This window comes from Oxyura jamaicensis, chromosome Z (genome assembly GCF_011077185.1).
Source record: "Oxyura jamaicensis isolate SHBP4307 breed ruddy duck chromosome Z, BPBGC_Ojam_1.0, whole genome shotgun sequence".
In the NCBI taxonomy this organism is placed as follows: domain Eukaryota; kingdom Metazoa; phylum Chordata; class Aves; order Anseriformes; family Anatidae; genus Oxyura; species Oxyura jamaicensis.
In genome coordinates, this window is record NC_048926.1 from 74,734,099 (window position 1) to 74,752,620 (window position 18,522).

Here is an 18,522-nt window from a genome sequence, read left to right on the forward strand (position 1 = left end):
CACATTCACTGCAGGTAGATGTTGTTGGCTGTGAAATGCAGAACAGCACCATCAGAAAAAAAAAAAAATCTAACCTTTGTTTGGTCACCAGGGAAGGATACTGACAAATCAAAGAAAGATCACGAACTGGAAGAAAACAATGTTTGAAAGGACAAGCTAAAAGCATTAAGATATACAATACTCAGGGAACAAGTAGAAGAAAGGCCATGAAAGGTGTAGGTATAAGACAAGAAAACTACAGCTCTTGGCTAAGTGGAAGCAGTCCTGACAAAGATGCTTTCAAACATACTAGCAAGATCCTAGCAAGGCACAATCCTGAAATATCAGACAAAGTTTCAGGATAACCTTTGGCATATCTAGTCACAGGGAATCTATTTAAAGTGGGGCAGATTTCTACCAGAAAAACAAAAAACAAACAAACAAACAAAAAAACAACAAAAACTGTATTATTATAGTTTGGCTTTTTTTTTTATTTGTGCTCAGTTACACAATCTGATAAAGCTGACCAGGAAGTCCAGACTCTGTGAGGAACAGAGCGATGGTATCTTTCATGGTCACTTCCAACCTGGGCTGGTCTATGATTCTAAGAGGAACTTCAATACAGTAACTAACAAACAGATTACCAATCAAATCATGCTTCCTTCATTCAACTCCTTTACAAACACATTTCAGGGAATGAATCAGGCAACTGCTATCAGACTTGAGGAGTACTAATTCTTTTAACACTAGATGGCATCAACACCCTGGATGCCATTTGGATTTTTACCTTTCCTCATGAACACTTGAACAAAGCAAGGAGAATGGTATCTTGCGAAGCTCATTAATTTTAACAAGCTTGATTTTAGTCCTTCATCACTGGGTGAAGAAACACAAGAACATGACTGAGGTAATATATTTTTTTTTTCGATTTGGATAGAAGGTAAAGACTTTCTTTTTAGCAAGCATTTTGTCTTTAAGCTGTCTATAATGTAATGTAACCTACGTAAAGTTAACTAATTGCCAACAGCATGAAAAAAAGAAAAGATTTAAAAATACATGTAAATAGCCAAACTTGCATTGACTTCCAGTCTCTTGGAAAAAGACACATATGACAACAGACCTCACAGAAGTGCCTGTAAACAATCCAGATTACGTTATGACACAGTGGCAATTGTGTTTACAGATGGTTGTAGTACAGTCTTACAGAGCTAACTTTTAAATATGGTAAACTTTGCATTGATGTCCACTTGAACTGGAAAGCACTCAAAAAACAGCTACAAGTGAAATCTGTTCCAAGGCAGGAGACTGAACCTAATCCCACTTCATTTTGTCAACAGAAGGGTTGGAAATAGATAAATTATTAACTACATATGCATAAATACATAAGGATTTTTGGTTTCTTTCATCTAGCAGATGACAAATAACAGTTAGAAACTGCTCAGATTAAAAATAAATAGGGAACACTTCTATGATAACGATGAACGTTCTGAAAATGAGTACGAAGGATACATTTTGAGGGGGACGTGCTATTAAGAGTCAACTGGTTTGCATCCTTCTCTGAATGAAACTCCACACACCAGTACTGAGCAGGAATCTCAGGAAGCCTGATGGCAGAGGCTGTTTCTAGCTCACACATTTCCCTCTGGGACAACCAAAGCTAACCTTTATACTGGATTTTCAGACTCAGCAAAAATAAGCCATTGCCAAGGGTAATCTGGGCACGGAAGGAAAATTGCATGGTGTGAAGAAATATGATACAGGGTAGAGATGGATTTTAATAATCAAAATGCTAAGCTAGGAAGGATGAGTTCAACCGATGAATATAGTTAATCTTCCAATTATAATCTTCCAACAGGATTTCAGGGTCCCTTCCTTTTGAAGTTAATTGAAGTTTTTACACTGACTTCAACAGAAGAGAGATTAGGATCTCCTAATGAACTCTCCTGATAAATTAATACTTTTTGATTTTAGAACACGTATCTACAGTTAGAAATTTATTATTGTCTCAAGCAATGTCCACATCTTTAAGTCTGCGGTTCAAAAACAGTCACAGGTTCAACCCAAATTACCCTACCGGTATTACCTTAACTGGACCCAGGTGACACGTACTTCACTCAAGCTTTAGTCAGCACCAGATCAGCTTCTGAAATGCTGGACTTTTAAGCCTGTGCTGTTTTTCTTGCAGTCTAACCTCAGAAGTGTTTCAACTGCTATTTCTTCCTCTTACACTTCTAAAAGAATTTGGTACCTGTCAGTAGTCTTAAATGGGTACTTCTGAAATCTACAATCCTATATTTCTCTGTGTAACTGGAAGTGTCTGGAACAGCAATATATGCCTACGTACTGCTGCACGTTTGGTGTGACTTCTGAATCCTGCCTTAGCGTTTTGGTCCCTAATATTTCTCAACTTATTTCTTGCTGGGTGTTCAGCAGAAGTGATGACAGCCACAACTCTGTTTGGCACTCACAATGTCTGGCTAACACACCTGAGTCTTTAGCTTCAAGAGGGTAACTCAGACCTGTTTGTTTGCAGTTAATCTGCAGTGCAAGTCTACAAGATGTGTGTTTATTACAACTTATCACATCACGGTGATGCACCAGATCCAACAACCTTTTGGCTATTGGTTGTCTGTGCTGGATTTCAATGTTAATCTGCCTGCTTACTCCATTTACAAATGGTTTCGCCCCTCCCAAACTTTAAAATCTGTATGAAACACTCATAAAGAAATCAGCTATTGAAATTGTTAGACTTTCTCACTCATGGCAGCACGCCAGGAAAGGCTGTACTCTGACATGAACTGAATGCAACCAGATACCTACCCACACACTTTGGCTCCTTTGAGTCCCACTGTGAGGTTCCCAGGCAGGTGAGTTTGGCATTTCCTTCTATTTCATAGCCTTCATTGCAGGTCAGTAAACATACTGTCTTATAGGAGACATCAGCTGTTGAACAATTAATTTGACCATTTTCAGGAGCCTGAAGTTTGGGACATGTTCGAACTGCAAAGGGAAAAAAAAAAAGTTCACTCTGCAGCACTGAGGACCCAGGGAGTAAACTCTAGTCATAGGAAAGGTACAGTTTTGTACACTAGTTACAGAAGTTGAAACAGCGTTAGGGAATAGGGCTGGAACAGGGCTATTTTTTTTCAAAGGATTAATGCCTTCCTTTTCTTGAGAGAGAGTCTTACGTAACACATACGAGGATAGACACACAACTCCACACTGTCCTAAATTCTGATATAAGCTAGCAAATTAGTTATCCTCAGAGAATTTCCCAGCCTTTGGAGACTTTTGGCACCCGGTAGCCTATGCTACTGAAGTCTATCAGCCTTCAGGATTATATGCAAATGCAATCCTATGGAAAATTTTGGATCTTTCTAATGTTTCCAATCCCTCAGCCATGCCTGACAGTTTGGGAAATTCCAAACTGAGGGCATGCCAGAGAAGAATCTAAGAGCTTAACAAGGCAGATGACTGTGTCCCAGTGCTTGGTAACATCCTTGGCACTCCTCAGTTTATTGATGCAGGTACTGGTAATGTCTGTATTTATTTTCTTTGTCTCACTGTCATAACCTTAAGCTCTTCTACTAGGACCTCTTTCATTTCCAGCCCTTCTCCTCTTCAGTCAGTACCTTACACTTTCATCCCCTTGCTACCCTCTATACATACACACCTTCGGATTCACCTGCGTTGAACAGCTGAGCCGTATACACCCATTGACTGTAAATGACTATATGATGATTAATAATATATATATGACAGGGTGACAGCAAGCTGAAATGAGTAGATAGATGCCTGCTGGGGTTCTACTGTCCCTTTCCCCTTAACAATTCATGCCTCTCTTCTCTAACTAGCTGCTGATTTTCCAAAGCCTATGGAAAATTTCTATCTTTGAAATCTGTCCTCAGCCAAAGCTGGAGGGTACTGGTCTATTTGTTCAAAAGTTCTGAGCAGGAGAAAAGCATACATAAAGGCAAACAGCGTGGCTGATCAAAAATGTAATCAAGCAGGCTAAAGCTCTCTAAACTATTATTTTCTCAGGACTGTTTCCACAGCTTCTGTTGACCTTGCAGGCAGGGGGCAAGCTCTGACAATGTATAGCTTCAGAGCTGTGGACGGCTTCTCTGCTGCGGTAGGAATGCCAATTTTACCAAATAAACCATCCTAGCTGCTGCTTGGTAGGAGGCAGACCACAAGCTCCTCTCCAAAGACACTTGAAAGTAAGCCAACTTGGCAACTTTCTCTCGTCTTCCCAGTAGTTGTTTACTGTGCATACTGATGAGACAAGACATGCCAGCAGCTGGACATGTGGACTGAACTGAGTATGATACTCCCTAAAACGAATAAACGGGGAAATATCCTGACCTCTCCTTAAAATGAAATCGTCTGTACAAATGGCAATAACCACAAGCCCCTCAAAGCTGCAAAAAAAACCCACTCATTAAATAATGTCTTATGTGAAAGTAGCAATAAGGAAATCCTGAGTGAAAGAAAAATCTGCAGCAAAACCTAGGTATATTGGATACAAAAGAAAGAAAAAAAAAGCCACTCGGATGCATCTGATACATCTTCATATTCATCACCGCTTCATCTTCACTCTTTGAAAATGCTATTCCTCTCATGCACACATACACGCAGGCACTCACTAGAGAGTGCATTAAAGAGTATAAAAAAGACCTTGAAATTTCCATCTTGCTAGTGACACTTAACACTTCAGAGCAGCTTTCTAACAAGCTATATCTAAACTGCAGTGCAGTGAATATGAAAGACTTTTTGCAGCTGAATCACATATGCTTCACGCAGAAGAGAATAGGTTTTCTCTTTTATTGTTTCTAAGGAAGCCTTTAGTAGCTAATCTGTGGTAAAAGGAAGCAAATACTACCAAGCTCTGTGATTGCAATTGAGGAAGGCTGAGTCAGTTATGAGCACTGAGAATGAGCACCTCAGCAATGTAATGTCTATAGAGAAGACACTCCCTTCCACCACTTGGTAAGTCTAATAATCTCTTCTGACCATGCTAGCTGTACTCCTCAGCGCTCCTGCTTCCGCAGTGTTTCTATGTTCACTTTCCTTCAGAGTTTCAGGCTCTGATGGAAACTGGGAACCGAGCCCACATTATCCTGGTTATGTTTTCACGTCTTAAAACACAAATCCATCCTCTTGTCAATTAGGCACTTTCCATAACCAATAAATATTTCCGTAAAGTCAGTGAAAACAACAACAAAGGTATATTCTGCTTGTGCTGTGTTTTCTCTTAATACATTTATCAGGATTACATACACAGTTCATAAGGCTTTTTTTCATGGGTCACAGTTAATTGCAAGACATAACTGCATTAATTGCTTTCCAATAGCACAGCAGATGTTAGTTTGCAGAACAATTGAGGAGTATTTAATGTCAAAACCCAAAGCAGTGCAAAGGGATTTTCCTTTAAGGTCCTGTCCTAATTTATGTGATAAAATACCCCTGGGATTAACAAGACAGCTATAAACTGTGTCTTTGATCTTGCTCCCTTCCATAGTTTAAATCAATAGAGAGGAGCAGATCCAGCACATGTAAAGGTAGGATTTTTTAATATATATATATATTTTTTAATTGGAAATCTTCAGTATGATGGAGGGGCACGAGAAAGGCAAAAAGATATCTTTTCAGTGCTTCAAAGGAAATTCACTCAACATCAAGACAATACCTCAAAGCAGATTTTTCCCTCACTTTTCCAAACAAAACCCAGCTAAAGGAGGAAGATGATGCATCTATACCCAGCAGATGATTATTTTTAGTTGCTTTAGAAGGTTTTCCAAGTACTAGGGAGTGCCACTTGTGTACAGACTGTGAAGATTAAGGATCCTTTCTTTGTCATTGACTGCAGCTTCCTCCGCTTTTTTTGCACTTGAAACTAGTGTGCAACAAATGCTTTGACAGGCAGAAGCTATTCCCCAGTACCCAAGTCTACCTAAAGTGGTATGTATCTTCAACCCATGTTTTGATCTCTTTGTTTTTGCCTTCTTAAGGCTCCCTCGAGGCACATGACAGCAATTTATTTTTTATTTCAAGCTTCTCCTTTCTGTCTTCTGTTACTGGAAGCTATATAAGAAGACAGTTTTCCCAGATTACCTGAACAACAGCCCTGCAATGTAAATAAAAGTGAACTGCTCTAAGAACTTCCTGAGGAACTGATCTGTACCTCAGATCCCTGCTTTCAGAATCATCAGCTGGTGTTTCCTCAAGGGCTGCAGTGTCTGTAGTAGCGTAAAGTGCTAAAGCCTCCGAGAACCTACTCCACCTCCTCCCCAAAACTCATGGCCAGGACAAGAGCTGTAGTATGAGGCAATCACTTCTTATTTACTAGATTCTGGTGTGCAGACCAATATCAAGTGTATGCAACTCATTAAACATGTTAAACTACAAGCTGTGTGGCTGTTGAGGAGATGAGGGCCGCTACTTGCTTTTTCAGGCCCTCCTTGGAGGAAATACCAGGCAGGACAGCATGAGAGTGCACCTCTTCTTCTAAACAACCAAGAACCTCAGGCAAAAGCAAGTGATAAAAAACCCAAGCTGTGTTCCAACATAGCTATAAGAGCTCTAGGAATAAAGAATGCTTTTAAGGATGCTCTTTCCCTTGTCTCCTCCCTTTCAATCCTTCTGTTTATTACTTTTCCAACAGATGCTCCTTTACAGCAAACTCCTAGGATACTGCCAGTTGTTCCCCTGTGACACTCCACTCAAAAATCTTCAGAGGACTACACTCAAGGCCCTCCTACTTTGATTTTCATAAGAAAGAACTGTAAGACAATGCCTGTCTATGTGAGAAGACTGATGGACATTGTAAGACACCTGTGTGGCAAGGTCTTGTTATATGTTTGACTAACTACTTAGTAAATACTGTACTGCACTTCCTTTTGTAGACATCCTCTTATCATTTTAGGAAGGAGGGGAACAGAATGACCACGGTTGCTTTTGGAATGTTCTTTCATGTAAGAGGGTCGGACCTGCACACCTAACCAGGCAATGATCAGAGTAAACCACTAGGGAGAACAAACTATCCCAGAAGAAAAATACTTTTCAAACACACATCCATACCTCTGCAAGTAGCCTCTGATCCAGACCACTGGCCATTTGGCTGACAAAGCCTGATGCTGCTTCCCACGAGATCAAATCCCGCTTTGCACCGGATCCCACAGGCCGCATTAAAGTAATTGTTGCAGACATTCTGGACAAAGTAACCATTTTCAGGGGGCTTCAGTTCAGGGCAGTGAACAACTAAATAATTAAACAACCACAACAGAGTTATCACACAAGCTGGAATGTAGCAGGCTACTGAAGGAAACTATTTTTTTCCGTTTCCAATTCTAGTTGCACCTTGGTACTTTTGCTGTTTTGGAGTGACACAGACAATCTTGCATGCAATTTGACTTGTCTTTCAAAGACAAATAATGAAGCTGTCCCAGAACTGCACTGTGCATTACAAGACAGTAGCCAGTTTCTGGCTACGAAGGCTTACCTTCACAGGTTTGTCCTACAACATGATATCCCTCCCGGCACGTACAGTCTTCAATGGAGGTACTTCCTGGTGGAGAAGTATGATTCTCGTCGGGACAGGAGATGCAAGTGCTGATTCCACCTGGTGAACCTTCAGGCTTGTATGTTCCGGGGGGACAAGCTGTTGAGCAAAACAAAACAAGAAGAAATGCGATTCAGGATACCACATTTCACAGCTCGTATCTCTTTTCCACTGTGTTGCTTTACATTTTTTACATTCCTCCATTCTTCCTCACATAGCCAGAATCACTTAGGGAAGGAACGTTCTCAACTTAAAGCCTGCGGAGTTGTAAGGAGATGAACTAAAGCCCACTGAACCCCTGGAAGGTTTCTTCAATGTCTCCTTGAGGACTGAGGTTAAGTCCATGAATTATCCTCTTCAAAGATGTACAGTCCCAGAAGACACCAGATTTCCACCAATAAAACCTGCACTGACCTCACAAAGACATTCCTGATTTACAGCTGTACAAAGTTAATTCAGACAAAATCCTAGCCTACAGAAGAACTACACCGAAATTTAATGCACACAAATTCTTAGCACCAAACTAGACAAAGAAGCTCACAAATACACCTGGCCTTGATTTACACATTATGATTTATAGATGATCTACACATTATGCTTTCTGTAATGCACGAACCACAAACAATGAACCAGTTAATCAAAGTAACGGCTCCCAGATGCTTTTCAAGCCATTTATATCCCATTTAACATTTGTAACTCTGTGTTACTCTAATGCACAAGCCTTAAAGTGATTCACAGATATCTTCAGAAACAGGGAAAATTCATACAGAAAAGTGACCTCTTACCTGAGAACTTCAGATGGGTGGGATAAGTCTCTCTTTGCTCTGAATTCTATTGTTCAGGAAATTACAATAATTATCTTTATTTATTTCACAAAGCTGATATGAGAACAGGTGAGTGACTATTTACCAGGTGCTGATAAAGTGAAGTATGGATTGGTCATATTGCCATTTGAAATAGAACTCAAGGGTACTTGAGCTGAAAAAATATCTCCAGATGTAAAGTTGAACAAATATTTTGAGGTTACTTAATAGTGAACCTCTCATTTCACTAATTTCGTTGTCTATATATTTTTCTAATGGCCATATGTTTGCTTGCAGACTGCAAGTAAGTCAGCCCCTCATTTCCTGGCCAAAGTACAGCCAGGTGACTGAGCCTGACCATAAATGCCTTCAAGTGTCTTCTGTCTTATGTAGTAAGAAATGATTTGTTGATCTGTCTCTGAAGTTAGTTTCTCCTGTCGAAGTACACTTCCTGGATTTCAAAGATTCTGGCATTACCAGTCTTGTATTTTGGTAGATACTGGACCAATTATGTTTACTTTGTACACTACGTGCTAAAATACTCTGACATTTGTCTTATTAATGAAAACAGCATTCTGCTTTCTTGGCAATTGAAAAGGAAAACAAACAAACAAACAAACAAACAAAACCCTCAAAGCCAAAATCAACAGAAACCCTAGCCTCCTTTTCCTCAACCCATCAAGGGAGATTCAGCCATAATAAATCAAATTTTCTGAATGATGCTGTACAAGATCAATCTGTATGAACAGTTAGCACTTCTTTCCAAGAAAAGCATGGTGTTTTACATGGCTTCCAGATATAATATTTTTATTTCACTTTCAGAAAAATTTGCAGTTTTATTTTGAAGAAAGCAGTCATAGTGGTTACGAGTTAAGGGGTGACTATGAGCATTATAAATTGGCTTCAACATTACAGATAAGTATTTTAAATACACTTTTAAAAAGACCGTGAAAATGCCCCAAAAGTAAAGGATATAAATAGATATGAAAGCTTCTCAGGAGAAAAAAAGGAAAAAGTATCTAACCAGAATCAGAGCTGGGAATTCTTAAATTTTCTTCTGGGACTTTCAGTAAACCATTTACAAAAAAATCCCCTTCATACAGTTCACCTGTTCGTCCCCTCAAAGACATTCCTCTTGGACAGTTACTACTTCTCTCCTGTCTTCTGTGCAGGCATCTTCTCCTTGCATATTAGGTCACTTGTAAACACTTTTATTCTAAAAGTACATTTACAATTAGCTTTTTCTAGAGAAGCTGCAGGAGATAAGTAACATTGTTGAAGTGGTTGTTAAAGTTTCTACTGTGAAAGACAAGTTTTTTCCAAATGTCTTGATTCTTTTTGCTTCTCTATGCTTCAACTGCTTGCCACTGCCTTTCTAAGAAGCTGAACTGCATCTTACTTGGACTTTGTATGTAGAGTTTTCTCCAAGCCTCTGCCCCTGAACTGCTCATTGATGTCACACTTCTCCTTGGCATATTCAGCTACCAAACTCCATGTAAGCCACACTGAAAACTTCCACAACTTAATAATTGCTTACAGAGCTATTTCCATGAGTGTGAGATCGCAGTCTATTCTGTGATGCCAAGAGATGGTTTAAGAATGGAGCATAAGCACCTTAACCTGTGTGCACTTCCATTGCACCCACAGAGGTTAGTAAGTGTGGCCACAGCTTAAGTTACAACTATCCATAATCAGCTACAGATGGAAGAGCAGAGCTTCATCCACCTGCTGTAGACTTGTCCATGCCTGATCCAACTAGACTGGTGACCCATGCCCTCCTTCTCCAGATACCATGGGAGCATGGCTCAAGTCCATACACAACGATGCATTCATCAGCAAGAGAAAGAACTTGTGGGGGAATCTCATCTGAGGAATACAAGTGGTCCCATCTGTGACTGATTGCAGAGGCACCTCCCTGGGGTCTCTCCTGAGAATGAAGGGGTGCCAAATTTTCAAAGAATTCTAATTGCCAGTCTGCGCACACCAACCTGCCCTCTATACCCACAAAACCTGCCTGCTTATCACCTTCTCCAGTGCTAATTTGTAAAATCAATTTTTATTTTTTTTTTTCAAAGGTTGCTTTCCCTTGCCAACAATATGATGGTGGAAAAAGGGTCAAAATAGCATGTGGATGAACCCCAGTGTAAATAAGAATTGATCTGGCACTTTCAAGAATGACAAAAAAGGTAGGAATTTTAGAAATGTGGAAACAATTTAAATGGTATCAACCTTTAAAGGGAGAGGACACTCACGAAATGTGCAAATGTGCACATGTACATGCATGATATTCTCAACAAAAGATTTAACTACTGCCTACATAGGAACCATGTTGTTCTTTGTCCAGAAGCAAGGGGAGGAACAGGAAATTGCCTTCTGTTTAATCTAATTCCCTCTTCAGACCAGAACAATGAATACTGAGTAACAGCAGAGGATTATGTTTTTGTTACATGAATGAAAGGCTATCTGGTAGTAGGGATTAGTGTGATAACTCAAACAGGCACACGTCTTAAACTCTCCAAGCACATAAAGATGGCTCACATTGAAGTTGCCATCAACAACAACCTGCTTTCACAATATTTCACAATATTTCACAAAATCATTTGCCAATGATATGCATTTTCTACTGGGGTAATGTCAGTGCATTCATCTTCTCATAGAAAATAAGAAGTAAATAATAAATGTTTACTTCATCATTCCTCCTGCATTATCCTCCTCAGTTATGCTTTCCTGGGGTATACAACTAACTGAAAAAAAAAAGTAAGAAAATCCAGTATGTCTGTTCTCTTTTGGAATACTATAGGGCATGATGACTTAGGCTACCAATACCATACACTTTATCTCTTTATTTATCAAAAAATATATTCAGCTGCATGTAGAAGAGAATCAGAAGAAAGCAGTATGACAGAGGCTTGCTAGAAACCAAAACCTACAGGGCATAAAAACATTTCAGTCAATGGAGGTGCATGGACAGTACAAATAAACGTGAAGGCATTGTATGAAGCTGAACAACAGACATGGAAGGTTTGGGAAGTCCTCAAAAAGTCAAAAGACAGACTTTCAAATTCAGTAGGAATTCTCCTCTGCCTGCATACAGTAATGACTAGCTTGATGTTTTAATCTTCAAGGAGGAACTTACTGCTGTAAAAGTGACTACATAGAACAAGGTATGTTTCAGAACTTCACCGATCACTTAACATGCCTTATCCAGTCTGTTTTTTTTAAGCAGTGAATACTAAAACCAGTGACAAACTTAAGCCAACTGATATTGAACCCACAGAGTGACAAGAAGACTCCAGCCAGGATCTAAGCAGGTAGAGACCATATATTGAAGGGTTACAGTCTATGACATGGGGTCACGATACTTCCTCTGAATGTGTGAGTACATATTTGAAGGGCAAATAATTTTGCCTTAAAAATGTAAATCTTTTAAAATCCCGGGAGAGCAGGCAAGCTCAAATTATTCTCCAATTATGCTAGTATGTCTAAGTCACTGAAATGGCATTATTCTTGATTTATCCCAGTGTAAGAGAAAGGAGAGCTGAACTCCAGGTATTTCAAAAGATTAATTTGAGGGATTTCATATTTTCTTCAATGCATAATTTCTCCCACTAACTACATTTTGTAAGTAATCTCTGGCTTGAGCTGTTCTTTCCACACTTCATGCTAATGAAGGATCCGAATAAGGATTTATCTTCAGCAGGATACAGCAGGAATCAGCTAGGCAATATCCTGTTCTCTCCCACATCAACCTGACCTCTATTTGTATATACTATTGCTCTACTTTCTATATACTGTACTGACTGTAGTCTGTAGTTCTCATTTTTCCCTGCATGTGTAAAGCTTAAATGAAATGATACTCTGATGTGAATCACAAATACAAAAATGGCTTTAGCTTAATCCCCAAACTTCTTAAATGAAGAAAGCAAACCTAGTTTTCCACTTACATTGGTTGTATGGCACTACAATTACTTTTATGACACTTATTACATGCATAAGTATTAAGTGTAACCAAGTGGGGAATCTGTCCTAGAATCAGAGTATACCATGAACATGTATTTTGATTTTGTTCTGCTGTTGTCTACTAAAAATAATGCAATCATATGCCACAGAATCTCTCAACAGTAATCAGTGGATGTTTGTACGATTCTTTTCCTGTTTCCTCAGTTTTTGTTACTGAACATACACAGATAGGTTTTTGGTTATGTGGATCTTTGACCTGGCATACCAGGTCTTGAATTTTCATTCGTTCTTTGGAAGCTATAGCGAAAATCCACCATGTGCCTAGAATAACTTTGAATTACAGTCCACAGCACCAGGACAACCTAAAACTCAAATTAACTCATGTTTACGCCTTTGGAGGAGAAGAACTTCAGCCTGAGGGTGTGGGCTACGTCTCACTGCTTTACCTAATCTAAGATTCTTGTGCCCTGGTGATACCAAAATAAACATGAAAATTATAAAAGTTGTCACCTTGACTTTTGCTTATGAAGTAAGTACTGTGGTAGCAATATTTGCCATCATTAATGCTTTAAAGTTGGGCAGCATGAAAGGGCCTCACTATAAAGCTTAGTTATTTTACTAAATAAAAGTCAAAACTTTCATGAAGAAGCAAGTATAAAGAATTCACAGTATATCATCATGTGCTGAATATTTCTACACTATCTTCCTTTCTCACCATGACTAAGTCCTGTAAGACCCAGGATATAATACACACGTAATAACACACTCTATTAGAAGAAACAATGGGAATAAAGGGGTGTATGTCCCTTGAAAATGGCCTGCCAAACAAAATATGCTTTACAAGGATAATGCATGGGGTCAGCTTAAGGTGGACAATGAAGGAAGGAGATGCCTAGGGCTGCAATTCAACCTGCATGGAGGGAATGGAGATGCCTGTTTCACACCAAACAGAATTCCTGATGCTTTGCCACCTGCTGCTTCAGCATAGCTAGTGTGGGATGTCTCACAGGACTACCATGCTGGACCCAGCCCTCCCTCCTTCCTCCAAAAACCATTCTGCTGCTGCTGCATTTTTGAGTGGCCTCTGCAAAGGAAGAACATGCATAACAAGAGAGGCATATGATGGGAGCCATGACTGCACAAAACTCCCCAGTTCCCTGCATTTCCATATGTTTTGCAGTGATCTTTCTTGACTGCTCCTTTAATCAAAATAGTCTGCAAACTCAGGGTGCCAATGGCCAAAGATGTTGTAATTTTCAGGTCTATTTTACTAAACCAAATAATAAACTAGGGGTTTGGATTTCTTTCCTTGCATTTGCAAGCCAAAAAATGTTTAGTTGGGCTACCATAATAACAGACTTCTCTGGACACTGAAATGTACCTCTCTCAACCTGCACACTAAGATCTTTAAGCCTGCTTCTCAAAGACTTAACATATCCTGCATCCCTGTCTCAGAGACTGTTTCTAGAAGTTGTAGTTTTTGTAGTTACATTTAAGTTATCTGGAAAGTTTTTTTTTTTTTTTTTTTTTTTTTTTTAAATCATCTGTAAGAAAGGTATGTCAGACTAGGCAGTTTGTGCCCATGAAATGCATTTGGGCTAATGAGAAAAAAAATTGAAACATTTGGCAGATACGGTAATCCACTCTCCTGCAGTTTGTAACATGTTTGGTGCCATAAAATAATAATAATAATAATAAAAGAGCCAGTAGCATGCTAGTATTACAAGAAATATGCAAGGAAGTGGCTTTAGTTAAACATTTGACATATATGACTTGTACAAAGACTGCAAAAGAAAATCTTGCGCTTACCTTTAAGTGTAGGGATCAGGAAAGGATTTCTACTAAGTCTCAGTGTGTTCTTCAGCTCTAATACCTCCTGTTATCCCCAGCATGTGCTCTGCATTAATTTCAGACAGCTCTGAACCTGTTCATCCATCTGCTCTTTGTCAGTATTCTTTACACATCTCTTCTCATAGCAATGTGATTAGAAGTTTAACAAGCTAGATGTCTTCTCTGTACTCATTTAATGTATTTTGCTCCATCTCTTTATTAGATTTACAAATTTCCTCTCACTGAGGGAAGCAGGCTGAATCAAGTCCAAAGTTCAGCTACTTTTACACATCATATACAAGGAGGGGACAAGTTCACTCAAACCTTTTAATTGAGTTTAAAGAGACATCAGAAATGCAATACTGCACTACCAAGTAGGCTGCAGCATCTGGAATGAAACTTTGCAATGCTCTAGCTCAAGATCTTCATGCACTTCAAACAGTCCTAACAAAGTTTCAGCAGAAATAATTTGTTAACAGTAAAAATGAGAATCTTGGACCCACTCCCATAGGGTAAGAGAACTGGAAAGTTGCCTGAAAGAAAATGCAGTCCCTTGGGTTAGCATCCCATCTCAGCACCCTGAGCATACAAACCATGGGGGAATAATCTGCCTGCTGAAGAATAAAAGCTCAAGAGTGATAGCACCTTGTAAAAGTTATGATGCCTACAAGGATCTTCCACAGTGAAGTCTGGCCCGGAGCCACAAAGGTGCTGAGCATCCCTGTGTAGGCTCAGGGCCAGTGTATTAAGATAGGATTACCTCAAAGCAGTGTTTCTAACTTCAAAATATCCTACTATAATAGTAGCAGTACTGAGAATATCTAGAAAATCCATTCACATCCAGTTTTAAGATATTTTTAAATCAGAACAATTATTGTAAGTCAAAAGCACGGTGAGTGTCTTAAGTAGATTTATACTTGAAGAATACATGTGCATTGCAAGGACAAAGAGCTATTAAAAGTGTTTTAAGATGTTTTACGACCATAAAAATAAAACTGATTCCCTCCCAAGTTAAAAATAAAGGCTACTATACGTACTTTCACAGACAGTAACTTCATTGTCTCAAAGCATGTGGCTTATCCAGGAATGTAAAAGAAAATCTTGATTCTGCCATCTGCCATATCTTCAAAAAGAAGCCTACTCATGCTTCATTGAAGCTACAAGTTCTCAAAATATATGAGACAACTTGTGCAATCTATGTAATTTTGCAAAAAAAAAAATAAAAATAAAAATAAAAAATCAATTTCACATACTTTCACAACAGAAAGGTCCACTTCAGCTTTCTGGGAAATGCTACAACAGCTAGAACACTAGTGCATAGATACACCGCTGTGGTTTCTACATACCCATTCAGCAATGCGAGGTGCATTAACAGTCAGTCACTTATTAGCATGTGACATAACCTGCACTGAGGTAGCTCTGGTTTAGCTGTTATGGAAGACAGCCTGCATTTAATGAAGGGCCAAACCACAACAAGCTACAGAAGCCAAACTGTGAGCTTAAGCTTAATAAGGTAAATAATAAGTAAAACTTAATAAGTAAAACTAATGGGGAAGCTTAGGAACTTTGTTGGTTAACTGCAAACAGAAACGGCATTCATGTACTAAAATGAAGCTCTTTTGGTTGAGATCTCAGTGGCATTTTAGACAGTTGTCACAGGTTTACCATTTGCATAGACATCAAAGAAGTAGTCTTGGTGAGCATTTGGAGAGCATATACAAAGCCAAGTATGAACGTGCCTATATAAGGTATGAATATCAGACCACACCAGCTTTTGACTTTTAGAACTTGGACACTGATCTATGTCCTCATGCTCCTGTGTATTTCCAACATGTATCATGATAAAAGCGAACAGCAAACCCCAGAAGTACTAAAAAGTTGGCAGCGAATTGAATCAGTTGATTGTGTGAAGTTTACCATGCAAATTATTTATGATATCATTTATGTGCCAGTGAAAATTTTGTGTCCAAAACTTTGCACATAATCAGACTTAAAAGTGGAGATAATAGCAAGTCTGAAAATGATTCACACAGAACAGAGGCCTCTCTGGACATGGTCTTCACATAATCACAGACACACATTCCTCAGTAAAACTTTATCACTGCTGATGTGAGAGCACATGCTACTCTAAGTGCCTGTTCTAAGAGCTCTGGTCTCTGGACAGCTTCCTACTATTTAAATTAATAAGCACTGAAAAGGAACATTATCCTCCTGTCCTAGGTGCACTTATTTGCCATTTTAATGCATGTGCTGTGAAGTTTTATCTTTGCTTTTCCAAGCTATAAGGAGGTACAAACAGGCTGAAGTAAAGCATGTCCTGTTAAAAGAAGAAAAACAAACAAACAAACAAACAACAAAAAAAATGTTTTATTTAATTTTTGCTACAAACAGATGAGCAAATAACTGTTTCAGAGATGGAATAAATGTCAGGTTTGAAGGCAATGGAAGCCCAGTTTTTCATACACTTGGTCTACCCATTATATAATATATCAAATAAATGCTCTCTTTGCTTTTTTGCAAAAAGGGTTTTGGGCCAGAATGGAAAAGGGATGACCAAGATACACTTGCAGATGGGGATTTGAATCAGATGCAGTGAGAAAAGTCACTCCATATTCCTTGTTACCTTTCCATTACTCATCATTGTACCAAGAAACTCATCAATCTATCACCTCCCTAATAAGGATTAATAAACAGGTATATTAGGTGCTCAAAAGACCAAGACTAGGCTTAGACCAAACCCCGAGTGATAGTAGAAATATCAGAACACTGAAAAAGCTCTGCCTGGGATGCGTTACATTCTGCTCAGTTAACTTCTGCATGAGCTAGATGAACAGGCTGGAAAGAAATAGTTCTCCTTTATGCACAACTGTGAAGAGGGAGTACTTGGAAACGGAGAAGCCTGACCTGGGGCTGGGGAAAAAAAAATGTTTCCTTAACAACTCCTGATGTACTTTACCCAGAAGAAGCTGAGCAGAACCAAGCGTCTACTCCAGTGCCTGCGGCTTGTGGGACATGCTGAAATCATCACAACTTAGCCAGCAGTTGCGCAGCACAGCCTACGCTTTCTTCCAGAAGCAGAGAGAAAGAGTCTCATGTTACATGTTACAAGGCTAAACCAACAGATCACCTTCTCCCGGGATTTCTGGAAGGTAATTTTAACTAAAATAAGGACTTGGGATTTAGTAGCTGACAAAACATGTACCCCGGGCTTGCCAGCGCTGCTGTGTTTCTGTAGTGAAGAACATCCCTGGTGGTTAAAGATCCATTGCCACCATGTTCACCTACTGATAGTTCTGTGTTCAGTTATTCTTCAGACTTCAGAGTATCATTAAAAAATGACTGCTTGAACTGAACAAGTGCACTGGCTTTCCTGAGAGCAGCAAGCTGTATAAGGAATCCAGGAGGAACCAGAGACACCGAGTCCTCAGCTTTTCTCCTCATACAGGCAGAAATAGAGGAGTTGGACTTGATGATCCTTATGGGTCCCTTCCAACTCGGGATATTCTATGATTCTATGATAAAAGCTGTATGAGGAGGAAAGCTGTATGAGGAGAAAAGCTGTATGTGTTATACCTCCCTGGTCAAATATATTAACAGAACCCTGCATAGTCCTGAATTGTTTTACTATCCAATGCGAAACACTCCCCTGTTGCTGTTGTCTCCAAAATCCACTCCCAGCAGTTGTTGCTGCATGTGATCATGAGGGAAGAAAAAAAAAAGACACCTATTTCTATCTCCTTTCTCTGCAGATCAGAGTAGCTCCAGCTGCTGAATCACAGATGGGGAATGTAGCAAGTAAAAGCTATTATAAACAGGAAAGTGAAGCCATTTCTGCCCAGACCTTCAATAAACTGTCACTACTGCATTAGGTGCCAAATTTGGCTTGTTTTCTACATCCCTTATTTTTATCATTTAAATATACTTTTCAACAACAGCGATTATACTCCTATTAAGTAACATTTATGAGCAGAGAAGATACAGCACGTGACCGTGCAAATGGAGAACATATGTCACTATTTCCATGTTTATTTACTTAGCAGCCCAGGGTGAGAGTCAGACAGTTTTTGGTTAACTTAAGAGAACTGAAGCACATGCAATGGCTCAGGCCAATAATCAGACAATAAAAAGTAATGTTTTTGCCAATTTTTTTTCCAAATGTTGTGAAACAAACCCAGCTATCCCTGTGTAGAGTTCAGCAAAGTGCTGTACTCTTAGTGTTAAGAGTTTCTACTTAATTCCTGGAATTGTTACTGATACCCATGATTTCTGTGAAAAATACTATAAATTCAATTGACCAACTTTTGTGCAAAATGCTTATGGAAACTGACAGGACCCCCTGAATTCTTTTAAAATGATCTGAACTATGAAGATCAAAACAGTCTTGTTTAT

At 39.1% G+C, this 18,522-nt stretch overlaps 1 protein-coding gene across 3 annotated transcripts in view; it reads right to left on the reverse strand.

The window, feature by feature from the left end:
• The window catches only part of SVEP1 (sushi, von Willebrand factor type A, EGF and pentraxin domain containing 1), a 124,960-nt gene that overhangs the window by 72,443 nt on the left and 33,995 nt on the right, over nt 1–18,522 (reverse strand). For all 3 annotated transcript variants that reach the window (XM_035310327.1, XM_035310326.1, XM_035310329.1), the window contains exons 4-6: nt 7,481–7,639; nt 7,060–7,239; nt 2,800–2,979 (exon numbers count right to left, since the gene is read on the reverse strand). In XM_035310327.1, the coding sequence (XP_035166218.1) occupies nt 2,800–2,979; nt 7,060–7,239; nt 7,481–7,639 (519 nt within the window). The remainder of the gene's footprint in view (nt 1–2,799; nt 2,980–7,059; nt 7,240–7,480; nt 7,640–18,522) is intronic.